Raw genomic sequence first — 20,858 nt, 5'->3', positions numbered from 1 at the left:
TGGTTTATCAGCAAAGTATTATAAGAAATCAGCAAAGTATTATAAGATTATCTGGTACAACTGCTTAAAGATGTAATGAATGAGATTCAAGTACCAAAAACTAAATATGAGAAGTAATTGGGCAACATTGGGTTGGACTGGATGGCCCTTGTGGTCTCTTCCAACTCTATGATTCTAACATACTGTTAACCAAAGTAGAACAACAGGTGAAATTGAAGGATTTGGAAGAGATAAGGGATTTATTAACTGATTGGTTACAATTTCACCAACTAAACGATACAGTGGTACCTCGACTTACGAAGACGATCCATGCTGTGGCCGTCTTCGTAAGTCGAAGTATTTGGTTGTCGAAGTGCCTGTTCTGTGCATGCGCGAAGCGCGGTCTTGCGCTTCTGTGCATGCTCCGACTGCATGCGCCGCTTCTGAATGCACGCACAGGGTGCGTGGGGCAAAAAGACTTCCGGGGTTGTCAACTTCGGAAGTCGAAACCTTCGGAAGTCGAGTCGTTCAGATGTCGAGGTACCACTGTATTTTTAAGATAGATAAAAAGAAGGGTTTCAGTTATGGGACCTCGAGATTTGAAAAAGACTTGTTAGAAAATAATATAAATTACTGTTGAAAATTTACAGATTACTTTTGGAATGGCATACAATGAATGACCATAATCAAGGACAAAAGTGGTAAGGACCTAACAGAAGCAGAAGACATCAAGAAGAGGTGGCAAGAATACACAGAGGAATTATACCAGAAAGATATGGAGGTCTCGTACACCCCAGGTAGTGTGGTTGCTGACCTTGAGCCAGACATCTTGGAGAGTGAAGTCAAATGGGCCTTAGAAAGCACTGCTAATAACAAGGCCAGTGGAAGTGATGATATTCCAGCTGAACTATTTAAAATTTTAAAAGATGATGCTGTTAAGGTGCTACACCCAATATGCCAGCAAGTTTGGAAAACTCAGCAATGGCCAGAGGATTGGAGAAGATCAGTCTACATCCCAATTCCAAAGAAGGGCAGTGCCAAAGAATGCTCCAACTACCGCACAATTGCGCTCATTTCACACGCTAGCAAGGTTATGCTCAAAATTCTACAAGGCAGGCTTAGGCAGTATGTGGACCGAGAACTCCCAGAAGTGCAAGCTGGATTTCGAAAGGGCAGAGGAACCAGAGACCAAATAGCAAACATGCGCTGGATTATGGAGAAAGCTAGAGAGTTCCAGAAAAACGTCTACTTCTGCTTCATTGACTATGCAAAAGCCTTTGACTGTGTCGACCACAGCAAACTATGGCAAGTTCTTAAAGAAATGGGAGTGCCTGATCACCTCATCTGTCTCCTGAGAAATCTCTATGTGGGACAAGAAGCTACAGTTAGAACTGGATATGGAACAACTGATTGGTTCAAAATTGGGAAAGGAGTACGACAAGGTTGTATATTGTCTCCCTGCTTATTTAACTTATACGCAGAATTCATCATGCGAAAGGCTGGACTAGATGAATCCCAAGCCGGAATTAAGATTGCCGGAAGAAATATCAACAACCTCAGATATGCAGATGACACAACCTTGATGGCAGAAAGCGAGGAGGAATTAAAGAACCTTTTAATGAGGGTGAAAGAGGAGAGCGCAAAATATGGTCTGAAGCTCAACATCAAAAAAACCAAGATCATGGCCACTGGTCCCATCACCTCCTGGCAAATAGAAGGGGAAGAAATGGAGGCAGTGAGAGATTTTACTTTCTTGGGCTCCTTGATCACTGCAGATGGTGACAGCAGTCACGAAATTAAAAGACGCCTGCTTCTTGGGAGAAAAGCAATGACAAACCTAGACAGCATCTTAAAAAGCAGAGACATCACCTTGCTGACAAAGGTCCGTATAGTTAAAGCTATGGTTTTCCCAGTAGTGATGTATGGAAGTGAGAGCTGGACCATAAAGAAGGCTGATCGCCGAAGAATTGATGCTTTTGAATTATGGTGCTGGAGGAGACTCTTGAGAGTCCCATGGACTGCTAGAAGATCAAACCTATCCATTCTTAAGGAAATCAGCCCTGAGTGCTCCCTGGAAGGACAGATCGTGAAGCTGAGGCTCCAATACTTTGGCCACCTCATGAGAAGAGAAGAATCCTTGGAAAAGACCCTGATGTTGGGAAAGATTGAGGGCACTAGGAGAAGGGGACGACAGAGGACAAGATGGTTGGACAGTGTTCTCGAAGCTATGAACATGAGTTTGACCAAACTGCGGGAGGCAGTGCAAGACAGGAGTGCCTGGCGTGCTATGGTCCATGGGGTCACGAAGAGTCGGACACGACTAAACGACTAAACAACAACAACAACACAATGAATGATTCACTGGGCTAAGGGTTTGGGGCCTAATATCCAACATTCAGATTGGGAAAGGTTATGGATTTGAAATTCTCGGCATGTTGTACTTTGAAAGAAAATTATATGAAAATGATGTACCAGTGGTATTTGACTCCTACTAAGTTGGCAAAAATGTATAGGACAAGTACAAATTCCTGCTGGAAATGTAAATAAAAAGAAGGTACCTTTTATCACATGGTGGACGTGTAAGGTAATAAAAGCATTCTGGAAAATGATATATAATGAATTGGAAAAAAATGTTTAAAATACCGGTAATTTTTATTTAAAAAACAAAACACCAGAAGCTTTTTTATTAGGAATTGTAGGTGCCAATATTCCAAAGGAGCAGGAAAAACTTTTAATGTATGTGACAACAGCCACATGGATGTTACTAGCCCAGAGATGGAAAGAAGACGAAGTCCCTACCAGAGAAGACTGGCAAAGTAAGATGTTGGATTATGCCGAAATGGCAAAACTGACCTGAAAGGTCAGGCAAGAAGGCTACAACTTCAATAAGGAATGGGGGGAAATTATAATTTATCTGGGATATCACTGTAAGCAGATGAAAATATTAGAAGGATTACAGTAACACTTATAAAGTAGCAAATTTTATAGACAAAATGGATATAAGAATATATTTTTTTCTATTCTGGCAGCCGCCAGAATAGTTCTCGCTAGTAAGTGGAAAAGTGAGACAATACCCACAAAAGAAGATTGAATATGTAAATTAAGTGAATTTATAGAATTGGCAAAGTTAACAGCAGTCATAAGGCTCCAGACTAATAAAAAATTAAGATTAGAATGGCAATGTTTTGAGGAGTATATGGAAAAACACTGCTCTAAAAAGAATATGTTGTTATGTATGGATTAAGTATTTAAAGTATAAATGAGAATATAGTCATACCTTGGTTACGTTCACTGCGGGTTGCGTACATCAACTTGTTGCGTACTGGAACAGGTTACTTCCGGGTTTAGCGATTCACACATGCGCAGACGTGCCGAACGATGTCATGCACAGAAGCACAGAATCATGTGGCAAGCATGCGCAGATTTGGCGCTTCAGGTTGTGTACTGCTCTGGTTGCGAATGGGCCCCCGGAATGGATCCCATTCGCATCCAGAGGTACCACCGTATAAATTAGAAATGGATAGAAGCTGTATTATCCAAAGAATGCAGTATTCAAATTGGAACTAAAGGAAGTTGAGTGGTGGTGAGGGAAGTCGGGGGTGTAGGGTTTATGCTTGTAGTGTAGGGTGTATGTGGTTTTTTTGGGGGGGTTGATTTTGTATCACTGTGTGTTATTTTAGGGACCCAGGTGGTGCTGTGGGTTAAACCAGAGTCTAGGGCTTGCTGATCAGAAGGTTGGCGGTTCGAATCCCTGCAACGGGGTGAGCTCCCATTGCTCGGTCCCAGCTCCTGCCCACCTAGCAGTTCGAAAGCACATCAAAGTGCAAGTAGATAAATAGGGACCGCTCCGGCGGGAAGGTAAACGGCGTTTCTGTGCGCTGCTCTGGTTCGCCAGAAGCAGCTTTGTCATGCTGGCCACATGACCCAGAAGCTGTCTGCGGACAAATGCCGGCTTCCTCGGCCTATAGAGCGAGATGAGCACCGCAACCCCAGAGTCGGACACGACTGGACCTGATGGTCAGGGGGCCCTTTACCTTTTACCTTGTTATTTTACTTTGATTTTCTATCATTTATCAAGAAATAAATAAAATTTAAAAAAAGAAAAGGTTGACAATAGGACCCATGGAGGGAAAGGTGGGAAGTCTAGAGATTTGGAGCAATCTAAATATGGATATGCATTTTGCATTGTTATAATTTTATACTTGCAGTTCCCTCTCTCATTAGCTTTCAGGAGGCACTTAAAAATATTTGTTTACCGTGGGCGTGGCGGGGGGCGTGGCATCGCGAGCTGAGCTCTGCCCCCTCAGTCCTGGCTCCGCCCCTGTGCTCAGCTGCCCCTCGCCTCGCCCCCCTTCCCTCTCGCTTCCCTTCCAAACGGGTTTCTGCTGCAACTGAAGCCGCTCGCTGATCTCAGCTAAGCCTCCTGCCAGACCTCCTTTCCCGGGACACCAATACAGCTCTTCAGGTCTTTTCCCGCAGTTCCAGGACATTCCGCTGGGTGGCGCCCTCGGGGACTCGCAGTCCTGCCGGACTCCCGGAGGCTCCTCCTGCCCAGCGAGAGGCATCTCGGGGGAGGGAGCGCCACCCTCCGGGCGCGTCCCCGAGAACGACGGAGGCGCGCCTGCGGGACGAGGAGCGGGCGGGGCGGGGGCGCTCGCGTGCCTTAAAGGGGCCGCTCCGCCACGCACTTGTTGCCTCAGGAGAGCCGCTCCTGGGGCGCCGGACTCCTCAGAAGCGCCTCAGTCGGAGGGGAGCGGGAGAGAAGCCGTGCGTGGCGGCGGATGGGGAGAGTTTGGCTGCTGAGAGTCACCCCCCTGGAGGGGACGCCCTTGGCCCGAGCAGAGCGCCCGTAAGAAGGCGAGGCCGCTCCCCTCCGCCCGGCCGGCCGGCGCCCATGTCTCTGCCCGCGGTGCTGCCGGGCTCCTGCTGCCCGCTGGCCCGGCTCTCGGCGGCGCCCGAGGCGCCCAGACCTTGCTCCGCCTCCGCCTCCTCGGTCCCGCCGCCCCCGCCGGCTGCCCGGCCGCGATGGTCCCGCTCCGGGTGGCCTCAGCCCCGCTGGGCCGCGCTCTCCCCCGGCGGGGCCTGCCGTTGGGCGGGGAGGCCGCCGCCGCCGCCGGCGTCTCGGGCGGGGCTGCTGCCGGCCCGACCTCTGCTGTCTCTGGGGCTGCTGCAGCTGATCTTGGGGTGCTGCCTGGTGGCGCTGAGCTTCGGCGCGCTCTCCCTCAGCAGCTCCCCGCAGGTGAAGAACTCCTGCCCCTTCTGGGCCGGATCCTCGGTAAGTGCAGCCGGCGGCCGCGTCTTCTGTGGGGTCGCGGATATAAAGCCGCCTTCGGATTTGGCCCGCCACCCCGAAGCCGAGTCTTTCAGGAAAAGTCCCAGGGGGGCCGGGGGCCGGAGGGGCCGGTCGGCGCCGGGAACCTGCTTCTGTTTGCGGCGCTTATTCAGCAGCGAGCGGCTCTTGGAGGGGCACCCAAAGGCGATCTTCCTTTATTCACCCCTGATTGTTTTCTATTGGTTCTCCGTCAGTGAAAGTTTTTGCCATCCGATCGCAGGAGCGAGAGACAACTCTCGGGTTCGTGAGCGCCTCTATAATAACTCCCGGTTACTGTTCATGTTAAACCTGCAAGATAAAGGGAGACGTTCGGTTGCGCCTATTTACCTATGTGGCTGCTTTCGTTCCATGAAACTTCCTCGTGTGGAGAACAGTTGATTTGTTTTGTAAATATCATTTGATAAACATAATTTATCATATGATGTTTGATCCCAAGCACAAGGCACAATAATAATTCTTATTGATTTCCATGGAATTTGTTTTTCTATGTGCTGCATCGCCCTGCCTCAGAGGGTTGCAAATTATGTTAACTTTCAGAACTGAAGATACAGTACTCCCAAAAAACTCTGACTGCTGAAATACATAATGTATCTTCAGTGCTCAAGGAAAATAATGGGAACCTCATTATTACCTCCTAAACTTTCCAGGTTATGCACCTCTATTTATTTAAATAATAATTTAAATATATTATTTTTAAAATATAAGCATTTTTATACCTGTTGATTATGAAGTGCCTGGTTATGTGCTGATTATGCACACGCACACTCCGGCCCACCACAGCGTCTGCGGGACCGTGAACTGGCCCAAGCCAGTGTGGTGTAGTGGTTAAGAGCAGTAAACTCCTAATCTGGGGAACCGGGTTTGTGTCTCTGCTCCTCCACATGCAGCTGCTGGGTGACCGTGGGCTAGTCACACTTCTCTGGAGTCTCTCAATCCCAATCACCTCACAGAGTGTTTGTTGTGGGAGAGGAAAGGAAAGGCGAATGTTAGCCGCTTTGAGACTCCTTTGGGTAGTGATAAAGCGGGATATCAAATCCAAACTCTTCTTCTTCTCGTTCAAGCCACAAAAACTTTCCCGACCCCTGGGGTAGAGCATGTGCTCAGCATGCAGAGAGTCCCAGGTTTAATCAACAGCATCTCCTCATAGGGATGAAAAACCCTGCCTGATACCCCGGAGAGGCACTTCCAGACAGTGTGAACAATGTGCACCAATCATCTGACCCATTGCAAGGCATTTTAAGTTTTGTGCATCTTGTATTATTTGAACACAAGAGTAACTGTTCATGTTATTAAAAAACACCAAAGGCACACAATTAATAAGATATAATTTGGGCACCTAACCCCTTTTTTTGTAACCAGAGAACTAAAACCTTGCAGAGCATCATTTCAGATTTAGTCATAAATTTAGGTTAATGCAAGGCATTTTTAGATATATTTTTATTTTTGTGGAGTGTTCATAAACGCAAGTGCCTGTTCTTGCAGAGATACCGTAGCAGAGTCGGGGAAGGTGGGGGGAGTGTGGAATTAGTATCCTGTCAAAGACCTTCAAAGCAGGTGATTGATGCTATGTGAATGCAGCAGTCTATAGTTGCTTACATGCAGGTGGGTCAGAGCCCATGTGAATAGTTGCTCATTGATCAGGGTTAGTCTTATGAGGTGAGGCTTCGGCATGGAACAGAGATTAAACTTCTTTCTAATATATTGTCCACCTCTAGACCAGAAGAGGTAGAAAATGAAAGGTTTTTTGGGAAAATACGGGAAAATATGTCTCATCATACAGCTCAGGACCAGCGTACTTGAGAGACTCTTATATACCCAGGAGATTGCTGTGGTCTGTAGGAAAGTTTCACCTGCAGATTCCAAGGCTCTCAGGAGCAGGGCTGCTGCTGCTGCTGTTGTTATCATTATGATTATTATAATTATTAATGTGGCTGCCCCTGTTCTGTGGAACAACATTCCTGTTGAGATATGTCAGACACCCAGTTTCTGGTAACAATTGAGGAAGGTCACAACCAAAGAAGACATCTTCCTTATTTGTGACAATGGCATCCTTCAGAAGGTAGAAGTGCATCTTCCTCTTGTAATTGATAGTGTGCAACTCGGAACTTGCTTTTCCTCGGTGTACAGGAATTGTAGTGATCAGAAACTGTACACAGTCTTACTTAAAACTCTTCCTTACAGTTTTAAGAATCATTTTGGGAGATTAAATATATGAATACTTTGTTTTCAATGCTTTGTTCATCATTATAAAATTAAATACTTCATAATTGAAAATCATTGCAGTATTTCCAGTATTTCCAGTTTCAGTTGGTATCTGAAGAAGTGTGCATGCACATGAAAGCTCATACCTATGACAAACTTAGTTGGTCTCTAAGGTGCTGCTGGAAGGAATTTTTATTTTGTTTCAACTATGTCAGACCTACCTGTATTCAGGTTTTCAGTGGGGGAAACTGAAAAAAGGAGGGGACAGGTTCTTTCTGGATTTTTTCTGGGCCTTTGAGTTTCTACGGGGAGAGAGGCTTTGTGTTTGCCACCAAGGGATGGCCATTTCCACTTGCCTTGGAATCTTCATAAGGAAGCTGCTTTCACAAAAACCTTCCTAGCCTTTTGCATTGTGGCATAAATGTGGGTGAGTGGGTGGGTGTGTTGCCAGGAGGTATTCAGCTTTAGGGCTACTTTTGGGTGTGAAGTTACTAAATACTTTTACTTGACCTACCGTATGGGTGGGCTTCACACTGACTTAAATCTTGGTACATGTTAAATGAACTGTTAATTGTTATATACGGTATATAAAAAATAAAATTGTCCAGTAGCACCTTAGAGAGCAACTAAGTTTGTTCTTGGTATACGCTTTCATGTACATGCACACTTCAGAAGTTGCACATACTTTTGTAAACCAAGAAATCTTTAATGAAAATATGGTGTTTTTATATATAAAAAACAACCTACAGTGATAGAGAAGTTTTCTCTTTGTGAGCATGAGACTCACAAAGAATATTGTGCATAATCAATAACAAACAAAAATGACTAATAATGTAAATTGTAAAAGGCATAAAGAACATAAAGGCCTGTTAAAGATAAAATTCTCTAAAAGTTTGCCAATTTACCACCTATTTTTGCTTCCTGGCTAAAAGCATTCTGTGATACACTGTCATACAGTGGTTCCGCTCCTTCCTCCTGGGCCATGTTCAGAAAGTGGTGTTGGGGGATGAGTGTTCAGACCCCTGGGCTCTCACTCTCTTGTGGGGTGCCTCAGGGTTCCGTTCTCTCCCCCATGTTTTTTAATATCTATATGAAGCCGCTGGGAGAGATCAGTCTGCAGATGACACCCAGCTCTACCTTTCTTTTAAATCAGAACCAGTGAGGGCGGTGAAGGTCCTGTGTGAGTGCCTGGAGGCGGTTGGAGGATGGATGGCGGTTAATGAATTGAAGTTGAATCCTGACAAGACAGAGGAACTGTTTTTGGGGGACAGGAGGCGGGCAGGTGTGGAGGGCTCCCTGGTCTTGAATGGGGTAACCGTGCCCCTGAAGGACCAGGTGCGCAGCCTGGGAGTCATTTAGGACTCACAGCTGTCCATGGAGGCGCAGGTTAATTCTGTGTCCAGGGTGGCTGTCTACCAGCTCCATCTGGTACGCAGGCTGAGACCCTACCTGCCCGCAGACTGTCTCGCCAGAGTGGTGCATGCTCTGGTTATCTCCCGCTTGGGCTACTGCAATGCGCTCTACGTGGGGCTACCTTTGAAGGTGGCCCGTAAACTGCAATTAATCCAGAATGCAGCAGCTAGACTAGTGACTGGGAGTGGCCGCCGGGACCACATAACACCGGTCCTGAGAGATCTACACTGGCTCCCAGTACGTTTCCGAGCACAATTCAAAGTGTTGGTACTGACCTTTAAAGCCCTAAATGGCCTCAGTCCTGTATACCTGAAGGAGCGTCTCCACCCCCACAATTCAGCCCGGACACTGAGATCCAGCACCGAGGGCCTTCTGGCGGTTCCCTCATTGCGAGAAGTGAGGTTACATGGAACCAGACAGAGGGCCTTCTCGGTAGTGGCACCCGCCCTGTGGAACGCCCTCCCAGCAGATGTCAAGGCAATAAGTAACTATTCTACTTTCAGAAGACAACTGAAGGCAGCCCTGTTTAGGGAAGTTTTTAATGTTTGATGCTGTACTGTTTTTAATATTTGGTTGGAAGCTGCCCAGAGTGGCTGGGGAAACCCAGCCTGATGGGTGGGGTATAAATAATAAATTATTATTATTATTATTATTATTGTTGAATTAGATGGGCATCCTTTTATGTTTAATTTTTTGACATTAATCAACTGAAGAGCAAATGAAATAGTGGAACAAATTTTGGCTCTATTAGCAAAGCAGGAAAATTGGCATCCTACGTTCAGCACTGAAACTGCTTTTCTGTACTTTACTAGTAGAGGTTAAAATGTGTGGAATACCCTTGAAATCAAAGGGAACAGTTCAGTCTCAAGACTGTACCCCCCTCTCCTCTGTATCCCAGATGTACAGTACTCTTCTGCATGTGGGAGTCCTCTACTGTCCCCATTTCTCTTCAATAGACCATCCAGGTGTGAAGAGTTGTGTGTTTGGGAGGGTGCACACGTGTGTTACAGGCAGCACACTGAATTGATCATATATGTATTCCTATTGTGACCTGAGGCAGTGGGTCCTGAGCACCTACCTTTTTAATCAGAATTTTGTCAGTGCTTTTTTTAGAGCTTCACAGTTACAGCTATTCAACATGCAAATGATGGGTGGTGAGCTCTCACTTCTTAATAACTATTTGTTTTTTATTGTTGCAGGTAATTTTATCGGGAATTATAGGATTAACCACATGGAAGAGACCAATGATACTTCTGGTATGTGTTGGTTAATATGTTCTGGTTTGGTTATAGCACAATATTTTATTGATATAATAGCACTGTTAAACTACCAGTAATTAGATTGATTCTTTTTTAAAAAGTAGAATAACTGAAGCAAATAAAGGGGTATATTCTTTTATTTGTTTATGCCACTTATGATTACATTATGCACATTACATACTGTTACAGGGGTAATGTATGGTGTGTTCAGCACTGATGTGTACCATATCATTGAACAAATTTCGATGCTATTTTCACAAGCATATAGTGTTACTTGAATGGCTGGCATCTCTTTTTGTTTTCATATACAGTATTAATTTTCATGTCCTTGTTCTTTTACATGTTTCCATCATTCTGAAGCACACCCAGGTTATTTAGACTAATCAGTCAGGCTTAGTTAGGTGATAAATCAGTTGTTGGGCATTTTTTTAAAAAAAAAGTTCATATTTTGTATTTGTTAAAGTTATATAATAAATTATGCTGGTACTTTACTATTTGGGGAAAACAAGTTTACACATATACTGTATATCATTTTAAGGTTCCAAGGAAACCTTAACCCCAAGCAAGTGAAAAAATGAGACAGTTTACATTTTCATTGTTTCAAGATTCTACTTCATAGCAGACATAATTTTTCTGGGATGCCACATAAATAAGCTTTGGCTCAATGCTGTTCTATAGAATTTATGTGGGTAAAACATTGAATCCACTTATTTGTGAGTAGTGTCAGGAAGATTATTTGCAATAAGAATAGAACCCTCTTGAATTAATTAGAATAGGAAAGATCTCTACACAGCCGATCAATATTTTCTGCACTAAGAAATGCAAACTGACAGGAAACCCTATTTGTATCCAGTGTTATACCTTATATTAGTCTGGTAATTTTTAGATATGCATGAAATATACTTAAAAACAAATTATATATTTTTCAGGGTTTAAGCCTTGCAAGAAGTTTGTGTTTCATTTAATATTGACTAGTATGTTTCCTTATTATATCATTCTTTTTCTACTGTATAATGCCGTAGTTTTCTGTGTTTTCCGTATATAAGATGCCCCCATGTATAAGATGACCTCTAATTTTTTGAAACCAAAATTAAGAAATCAGTATTTTAAACATCAAACGGAACAACTTTGATATTTTATTGAATATTCAAATTAAATATCCAAAGCACCAGCACCAGAGATCACCCAGTGCACATTTAAATGCCAACTAATGCCAAATCGAATCCCCCCCCCCGGTCATTAATTGGTACCTATCTGGGTTAGAGGGCAGGCATAGCTGGGACTAATGTCTTTAGTTCCTCCATCCAGAGATCTCGGTGATAATAAAGGAAGCATAATACATCTGTTTAATAGACTGTGTAATTTTTCCTATTGAGAGTATCAGCAAAATAAATGTGTGTTATGTCAAGAATATTTTCCATACTATATTTGCTAGTAGAGGAGAAAGTAAACTGTAATTTGAATCTGTCAAATTTGCCTGTGCCTTTGCTGGAATATGCTGTTTACAGTTCAGTGTTTGCAGTATAAAGCAGCCACTTTCTTTTCCTTATTGCAATGTGATTTTAGATACTTCTTCAGATTTCATAATATTGAATCTAGTGAAAAATAATATTACAGATTGAAATATCAACTTCTGCAACCAGTATTTAGTAGTTTCTATACCAGCTTGTCAAATTTATGATTGCCCATAGGTGATAGAATATAATTGAATATGTAGGAATATGTTTCAAATGGTAAGTCTTTTGGTGGACAATAAATTTAGCACAGTATTTTAAAACCTAAGGCATAGATGGCAAAGGAAACATGCAGGACAGTGTGTTTTGATAGTGTTTACGTAGAATGCCAAGCCGCTTAAAATTCTTGTATTTTTTGTTTTGTTTTAGGTTAACCTTTTTGTTTTGCTTTCTGTCATTTGTGTTCTCTTGAACCTGGCTGGATTCATCCTGGGATGCCAAGGTGCTCAGTTTGTATCCAGTCTCCCTAGATGTGATCTGGTGAGGAAACAATTTACCTAATTGTATCTGAAGCATGACTGTAGATGACTGTGCTTGTCATATAAAGTTTATCATATAAAGCTTGTCATATAAAGACTTGGAAGTCTTTTTTGCTAAAGCTGGCAAAGAACACTGGCAAGCTATGATTTGAGCAGTTGCTGTGAACAAGGATTGGCTTGCACTTCTAGTTTGGAGAACTCCATCAAACTGTAATTTCCTGGTTTGGATATAATGGCAATTTAGGATTATATCAGACCAGGAAGTACTAAGCTTTGCATGAGAGGAGAAAAAGGGGGAGCTTTTCTATTGTTTATTTGGACTGGGGGATCCCCTTAAGAGTTATTGGAGGGTGGTGCTTCTCGACCACATGCCCAGCTCAGGGGCTGATGGCAGACCCTCCAACATTCTCTGATGAAAATAGGGATGTCCTAAGGGAAAGTGGGACATTCTGGGATCACATCAGAAACTGGGACGGCTTCTGTAAATCTGGGACTTTCCCTGGAAAATAGGGACACTTGGAAGGTCTGTGATGGGCCCCAGCACCATTGGCCAGTGAGAGCAGTGGGAGTTCCCTGGATGTGGTTCACATCCTAAGCGGACTCCTTAACATTAATCTACCCCATCTGACCCTGTGCCTACAGCAAACCTGTTTTCATCTGTAATCAATAAAGTTGTAGCCAAATTTGAACCCAGTGCATGTTTTCTGTTTTATTTGCTGTTCGTACACCCTTCCACGGCCTCAGTGCAACTGGGCCCACAATTTTTCCTCAAGCAATACATTTATTAGAGTGGGAAATTGCTTTATGCATTTTAATTCTTCTGCACTTCGCTTTTGCATTCAGTGCAGTTATTTTTCAATTTACTGATTCAAATTTCTCTTTACTTGCCACAATATTGAAGGCTGATGTGGGTGAAAGTAAGTTTTGTTTCTGTTGTGAAGAATTTCTGCCAGAAAAATGCACAGAGAAAGATAATGTGCTGAAGCTGTATCCCGTCCAGCCATGTGGTGCAGTTCACCTTCTACTCAAGGTACGTAAGTTGCCATGTCACATGGGCTGCATTGGCAAAGAATAAACTGCACTTTGGCATCATGTTGTAATTTCATAAAGAACTCATTGCTCAGAGGAGGTTAGCTTATAAATTCTTGACCTATAGAATGAGATAGCCCTTGAAAGTCGTAAGACACCTTACTTCTAGGGTGTAGACGCAATCTACAAAGCAGAGGTTGCCGTTACGATATAAGCAGCTTGTCTGTAGTAGTTATGGATCTTGGAGACAGATTTTTTTAACACAAAGTGACCCCATTATCCTAGTACGGGCGCGCACACACACACACCCATTTATGCATGTTCAGTTCATGCACGACTGCACATATGTGTGGTCCCAGAATCCTGGAAGTGGGGGCAGAGACACGAAGAGCCTCAGCAAAGCCCCACTATGCGGCTCGCAAGGAGACACTCCCTGGAGCCTGGAGCGAATATTCTCTTTGAGCTCTGAGAGCCAGTGTGGTGTAATGGTTAAGAGCGGTAGACTCGTAATCTGGTGAACCGGGTTTGCGTCTCCGCTCCTCCACATGCAGCTGCTGGGTAACCTTGGGCTAGTCACACTTCTTTGAAATCTCTCAGCCCCTCTCACCTCACAGAGTGTTTGTTGTGGGGGAGGAAGGGAAAGGAGAATGTTAGCTGCTTTGAGACTCCTTTGGGGAGTAATAAAGCGGGATATCAAATCCAAACTCCTCCTCCTCCTCTGGGAGGGTCTCCAGGCAAGCTAGAGGCTTGCTGAGGCTGCTCAACTGACACAAGGAAAAGTTTTCCTGTGCATCAGGTGAGCGGTCTCAACGAGCTTCTGGCTTCCTTAAATTTCCTGAAAGGATATACAGTACAGGCAACTGCCAATTTTACACAATTTCACTGAAGCGTGCAGCAGTTCGGAACGTAACCCCCGTGTAAATGGAGAGTCACCTGTATTTCAGGGAGTGGAATGTAGTGCAACCTGATGCAATTAAAATGTTTTGGTGTGCTTTATAGAAAAGTCCACATTTTAAAATGATGCTTATTGTCACCTGTTCTGTTGGCTCACCTTTGCATATCTTTATTATTTTTGTAGTTGTTTTCCCTTTTTGTCGCACTACAGAAAGTTCTTTTTGCTCTCTGTGCTCTGAATGCCTTGACCACTACTGTATGCCTAGTAGCTGCTGCCCTACGTTATCTGCAGATATTTGCCACGAGAAGATCCTGCATAGTAAGTGAGTGCAGGGCACAGTTTTGTTTTCTAAAAGTGCAGAAGGAAGTCAGTCTTTCATGAATTCTGCTTGTGGTTTCAGTGCAGAAGTCTTTACAAAACAAACATTTATCTTGTCAGGAAGAGCCCCATGTTTATGTGGAAGAAGCTGAAGAACCAGACCACACTTTGGAGCCAGAGGAGTTTGTGCCCCCAGCACCACCTCCCTCATATTTTGCTACATTTTACTCTTGTACGCCTAGGATCAATTGCAGGTAAAATGCTGAAACTCAACTTTCCCTGGATATTCTGGTTCACCAATAGCTGATTTAAGCAACAGCCTTATTGCCACTTTCATTGAAATCATGTAACTTCTCGCACAAGTGGTACCTGCAGTAATTTTTGACTTTTGACTGCAGATTATAATTTTGTGGTTTTCATGTAAGAACTTCTTGACACTTGTTTCTGGATAAAAAAATATATAGTGATTTGTTGAAATTTGATATTATAAAGCTGCTGCCTTGAGCCACCATAAAAAACTGATTGCTAGATTCCCAACTGCTTCAGCACAGAAACTCTCTGAAGTAGCTTAGAGAAGGGTGAATTGATTTTAAAATTTTAAAATTCCATTTATACCTTAGATATTTCTAAATAAAGTGCATATGAATTGTTTTTTCTAAGCATTAAAGCCTATTGATCAGGCTGGTGCTGCCATTAGGCAGAGGGAGGTGGCTGCCTCAGGCAGGAGAAGCTAGACGATGGTGGCCAGAGCATGGAGGTTTGCCACGCTGCCTGCCTTGCACCTCTTAAGCTAGCTTGCTATCCTCAGGTGTGTTTCATTGCCAGTGTTGAAATAAGATTCAGCAGCCAGGTTGGCTTCTGTATGTGGAATAAAAATGCTGGTCTAAATTATTTGCCTTCAACCTATTTCAAAATAAAAAAGGAGTATAAAGCTTTATTGGCTGTGGGGAAAAAGGCAGTTTGAACACAACTCTTGGTCTCCATTACTGAACACTTTGCTAAATAATGAAGTTAAACTTTTTTGCCAGCTGGTTTCTGGTATGCTGAGAAGTAACTCCCCAGCCCCTAACTGTGCTATCCTAGCCCATGTATGGGTGAACCATTATAAAACAATATTTACTATCAATATGAATTTCCCTCCCACCCTTTGTGACGATTATTTTGCAAGGTTGACAAACCTCCTCACTTTGGAGGCCAGTTACAGCAAAAGAAGTCTCTGTGTTAATTAGGAATCTAAAGAGCATTAAAGGTAAAGACTCCTGACCATTAGGTCCAGTCGTGACCGACTCTGGGGTTGCAGCACTCATCTCGCTCTATAGGCCGAGGGAGCCAGCGTACAGCTTCCAGGTCATGTGGCCAGCATGACAAAGCCGCTTCTGGCGAACCAGAGCAGTGCACGGAAACGCCGTTTACCTTCCTGCTTGGAGTGGTACCTATTTATCTACTTGTGCTTTTGAACTGTTAGGTTGGCAGGAGCAGGGTCCGAGCAACAGGAGCTCACCCCATTGCAGGGATTCGAACCGCCGACCTTCCGATCAGCAAGCCCTGGGCTCTGTGGTTTAACCCACAGCTCCACCTGCGTCCCTACAATAATCAATGTTCTATACTATAAAATAAATAAGATAGTTTGTAGATGATAAAAATTACAATTAATATTTTTTCCTACCTGCCCTGATGATAGTCATTGTTTAGATGGGCAGCTTTTATCCATTTCCCCAGTCACACAACCAATCAATCAATCAATTAATCAGTAGCTGAACTGGGTTCCACACAGTCACAAAAACAAATTAACCAAAAAAGCCTCAAAAACAAAAATGCAAAATAAATAGCAAAAACAAAAGCGCCAAACTTGATCCGTTCCGGAAGTTCATTTGACTTCCGAAATTTTCAAAAACTAAGGCACAGCTTCTGATTGGTGCAGGCGCCCCAGAAACAATAGCCGGCAGCCGCATCAGACATTCGGCTTCCAAAAAACGTTCAAAAACTGGAACACTTCTAGGTTTTCAGCATTTGAGAAGTAAGGCATTTGACTAAGGTACCACTGTACACTATGAGCAGTTCAAACAAGCCAGGGATCAATTAAACCCCTATTGGTAAACTTAACTGGAAAATCCGAAACCTTCCTCCTATCCTTGGAGATACGTCAAATGATGCTATTCTGGCTGGGGCTAGGTTCCTTTCAGAAGTATTAAGAAACAGAAACCTACATGCTCGGGATGAAACATAGCGACCGCCTTGGAACGCTTTCCCTGTACGTATTTCTGTTTTATTTTGCTTTTGAAAATGTCTTTGTGGTTCTTTGGACTGAAATGAAGCGTATATGTGAATGTGGGAGGAGCATTCACACATAAATGTCTTAGACTGCCCTGATGTTGATTAGTATCCATATGGAACTTAAAGAAGTACCTTCCTCCTAATGTAAACTATATACACTTTCTTATATATGTAATAATAATATTTGTTTTTGCCATTTTAGAAGATATTTCTAATTTTATAATTTTAGCAAATGGTATATGATATATTCTTCATTACTTGTATCAATTAGATAAATTATGTGTACAAAGTAACAAATTATTTTTATTTCAAAATATAGGCTTCTGTTCTGTTGTTCTGTTCTCTATATTCATCCAAGGGACTGTATTTGCAGAACTTTGCAGAAGATACTGTGCTAGTTACTAATTGAACTATATTTTTCCATGGGAAGCAAATTTTCATGTTTAGTTATTTTACAAATTGGAATTGAGTAAATAGGAAGGCATAAAAAGTGTAAAATAGGAATACAGTAATCAGTTGGTGGATTTCTCTGGTGAGATACCAGATGACATATATTGGGACCAGTGACTGGATACTATATTTATAATGTCTGCTTTGAAACCTTGCTAGTTAACACGGTTCTCCTTAAATTGTGTTTTTTTTGCAAAGACTGTAATTGTCTTGGCATTCTGTTACTGATGTTTGGAGAGTCTTAGCCAGGGTGGGGAATTGGATCAGGCCCAAAGGCCAGATGGTTACTGCCCCCACCTCCCTTTGTGGGTCAAGTTTGGGTGCTTCTGCCAGTGGTGCGCTCCGAGTGGCACGTCTCCGGTGGTGACAAGGCGACGCAAACAGCCATCGCGCAGCCGCAAGCAGAGGATCCTGGCCCTCCCAGCCTCCCTCCCTGGCTCGCCGTACGCGGCTCCTGCTTTGCCGCTTTACAGCGAGCCAGGGAGGGCCGGGCGGGAGCATGAACAGAAAATGATACTTGGACCAACTAGGCAGACCATTAGAACTACTACCTTTCTTCTTAGAACTACTTTCTCCTCAGAACTACTACCTTTCTTTCTATATTTTTATAAAGCTGTCAATGTCTATGCCAACTTCTCTCTGAAGCACCTCCCCCTTTAAAAGGGCTGGGGGTGAGCTGTGAGGGGGAGGAGCCTTGGGCAACTGAGGGGGGGGGAAGTGAGGGGTGAAGGGAAGAGGGTCAGGGAAGGGGTGGCTGGCAAGCAGAGCTCTTGAGAACCGTATAGCTGGCAGAAGAGTTGCTGCTTTCCTCCAGCAGAGAGAGAAGAAAAGCAGGAGCTGTCCTGAATTGCTAATGGCACAGAGAAAGCAGAAAACCTATCGAGAGCTGAGTAACAGAACTGGGCTGCCAGCTATGAAGAAGCAAGTGGGTTTCCTGCTTCCTCCCTTCCTTACCTAGCTCTTCCCTTAGTTCTTGTGCTTATATCAATACCCAGATGCAAAAAAAAGCAGACACAACCATTCCTATCACAGAGAGAAATTAATTGGTGTGGGTCATCCTGTTAGGCCCAGCAGAGAGGCCCCCCAAAATAGAACTTCAAGGTGTAAGGAAGAAGCAAGACCTAACAGCTAAGGGAGAAGGAAGATGCATTCACAAACTACTTGAATTAACCAGAAAAACGTGCAATTTCACAAGTACTTTTTGTGTACATTTGGGAACACAGATAAGTTTGGTCTCAATTTTAATGGCAGATTCTAACCCTAAGATCATGAACAATATTGGGAAGTTTTTTGCTATAGCTATCAAAACTAGGCCACAATTATTGAAAGGGAAGATGAATTTTGAGACAAAATTGTCTGTATTTTTAACCATCATTGTTTATGGATTTTATATTATTATTTCAAAAGGCGTGTGTGTGTGTGCGTGTGCATACTTTCCCTCCCCCTTTTTCTGCTGTGGGTGTCTTGATAAGTCTATACCGTATTTGATTATTGTTGTTCATAGACCAAAGGAACTGAAAGCAAGCCCAAACCTGGATCAGTCTGAGTTCCTCTTGTGTTAGAATTTCTGTCCTCTGACAGGCACAGAGGCTGCTGCTGCTGACTAGCAAGATGATGAACGGATTGAATTCAGCCCTCTCTTCCTTTCTGACTGCAGACTCATAGTAAACCATTGGAAAGCTAGAAAGAGCCATGACCTCTAGAATGTTGGACTATGTGACATAGCTAGACTCTTAGAGCAGCCCAGTTTTCTCTGCATCTCTCCCTTCCCTCCTTGCGCATGACAGTTTTATGAAGAGCCTGGAGACAATCTGATCGCAGCCCTTTATAGAAGAGGCGGCGGAAGCTGATGCTGTCTTGCAAATGGAAATGGAAATGGCTTGGACTAATGGAAAGTAAATTGATTGACCAGGATAAAATACTAATCAAATGCTGGCCATCCCTGCCCCCTCCTGTAGTCTGCCTGATCTATACAGAGTCATTACTAAGCAAATTCCCTTCATCAAAATAAAAATAGAAAGCAAGAAGTGTGAAACAAAACTAAGTGTCCCCTGTTGTGAGTGCCTGCAGGTCCTGTTCCTGCCTCTTACCACCTGGCTTAGGGCGGGGCCTGGCAGGCCTCAAAAGGACTGCTGCTTCCACCGCTGCTGCTGCCCAGGAGGACTCCCCTGTGTGAGTGCCTGAGGGCCCCGTTCAGCCGATTCCCTGGTGGCCCGCTGGAATGTAGAGTTAACCAGGGCTATTGACTGTTTGGCTCCGAAGCGCCCTCTCCGATTGCATGGAGCCTGGACAGCCCCGTGGTTTTCCCCAGAGCTGAGGGTGATGAAACAGTCATTGAGACGGCTAGAGCGCCGGTGGCGAAAAACTCATTCTGAATCAGACCGGACACTGGCTAGAGCTCAACTTCGAACCTACCAAGTGGCAATGGCGACAGCGAAGAGGACCTTCTTCACCGTTTCTATCGCATCTGCAGAAAACAGCAGTAGGAGACTCTTTAAGGTGGTTCGCAATTTAGCGGAACCACCTGCTCCATCTGGGCCCAGTACGGGCCACATGATCTCCTGCAATGATTTTGCAAAGTTTTTTGCAGATAAAGTCGCTCAGATTCGGGAAGAGGTAGACTCCACCGTGGGAGCAGGGCCGGGGCGGGGGAGTGCTAGAGTCCTGTCTAGTCAAGTTGTGTGGGATCAATTCCAATCTGTTACCTCCGAGGATGTGGACAGGCTGCTTGGACGAGTGAAACCAACCACCTGTCTCCTTGACCCTTGCCCATCCTGGCTTATAAAAGCTAGCCGGGAAGGGCTGGGCGATGGGCTTCGCGGGTTGGTGAATGCTTCTCTCTGTGAAGGAGCCTTCCCAGACCCGCTGAAAGAGGCGGTTATTAAACCACTTCTTTAAAAACCATCTTTAGATGCGGCCAATATGGCCAACTATCGCCCAGTCTCAAATCTTCCATTCCTGGGCAAGGTGATTGAACGAGTGGTTGCTGAACAACTCCAGGTACGCCTGGAAGAAGCGGACCATTTGGATCCCTTCCAGTCGGGATTCAGGCCTCATCATGGGACTGAAACTGCCCTGGTCGCACTGGTTGATGATCTCCGGTGGGCTAGAGACAAAGGGGAGAGCTGTTTCCTAGTCCTGCGGCATTTGACACCATCGACCATAACATCCTTCTGGACCGTCTAGAGGGGTTGGGAGCTGGGGGCACTGTTATACAGTGGTTCCGCTCCTTCCTCCTGGGCTGTGTTCAGAAAGTGGTGGTGGGGGATGAGTGTTCGGACCCCTGGGCTCTCACTTGTGGGGTGCCTCAGGGTTCTGTCCTCTCCCCCATGCTTTTTAACATCTACATGCAGCCGCTGGAAGAGATCATCAGGGGGTTTGGGCTGGGTGTTCATCAGTATGCGGATGATACCCAGCTCTACCTCTCTTTCAAATCAGAACCAGTGAAGGCGGTGAAGGTCCTGTGTGAGTGTCTGGAGGCGGTTGGAGGATGGATAGCGGCTAACAGATTGAGGTTGAATCCTGACAAGACAGAAATACTGTTTGTGGGGGACAGGAGGTGAGCGGGTGTGGAGGACTCCCTGGTCCTGAATGGGGTAACTGTGCCCCTGAAGGACCAGGTGCGCAGACTGGAAGTCATTTTGGACTCACAGCTGTCCATGGAGGCACAGGTCAATTCTGTGTCCAGGGCAGCTGTTTATCAGCTCCATCTGG

The 20,858-nt window shown here is 44.4% G+C and overlaps 2 protein-coding genes across 7 annotated transcripts in view; one reads left to right on the top strand and one right to left on the bottom strand.

The window, feature by feature from the left end:
• KLF9 (KLF transcription factor 9) overlaps positions 1–20,858 on the bottom strand; it is a 619,671-nt gene that overhangs the window by 227,750 nt on the left and 371,063 nt on the right. The gene's annotated exons all lie outside the window — the stretch shown is intronic.
• ENTREP1 (endosomal transmembrane epsin interactor 1) overlaps positions 4,404–20,858 on the top strand; it is a 30,061-nt gene continuing 13,606 nt past the window's right edge. The window contains exons 1-6 of one of the 6 annotated variants that reach the window (XM_088652771.1): positions 4,404–5,254; positions 10,126–10,182; positions 12,069–12,179; positions 13,080–13,208; positions 14,286–14,420; positions 14,541–14,674. In XM_088652771.1, coding sequence (XP_088508897.1) covers positions 4,874–5,254; positions 10,126–10,182; positions 12,069–12,179; positions 13,080–13,208; positions 14,286–14,420; positions 14,541–14,674 — 947 coding nt within the window. In that variant the 5' untranslated portion in view covers positions 4,404–4,873. The remainder of the gene's footprint in view (positions 5,255–10,125; positions 10,183–12,068; positions 12,180–13,079; positions 13,209–14,285; positions 14,421–14,540; positions 14,675–20,858) is intronic. The other 5 variants (XM_088652770.1, XM_035099643.3, XM_035099641.3 and 2 more) reach the window with 5 other exon arrangements.

Source organism: Zootoca vivipara, chromosome 10, assembly GCF_965207765.1.
Source record: "Zootoca vivipara chromosome 10, rZooViv2.hap1.1, whole genome shotgun sequence".
Taxonomy (NCBI): domain Eukaryota; kingdom Metazoa; phylum Chordata; class Lepidosauria; order Squamata; family Lacertidae; genus Zootoca; species Zootoca vivipara.
The sequence above is the reverse complement of the archived record's forward strand: the minus strand, read 5'-3'. Positions and strand labels throughout refer to the sequence as shown.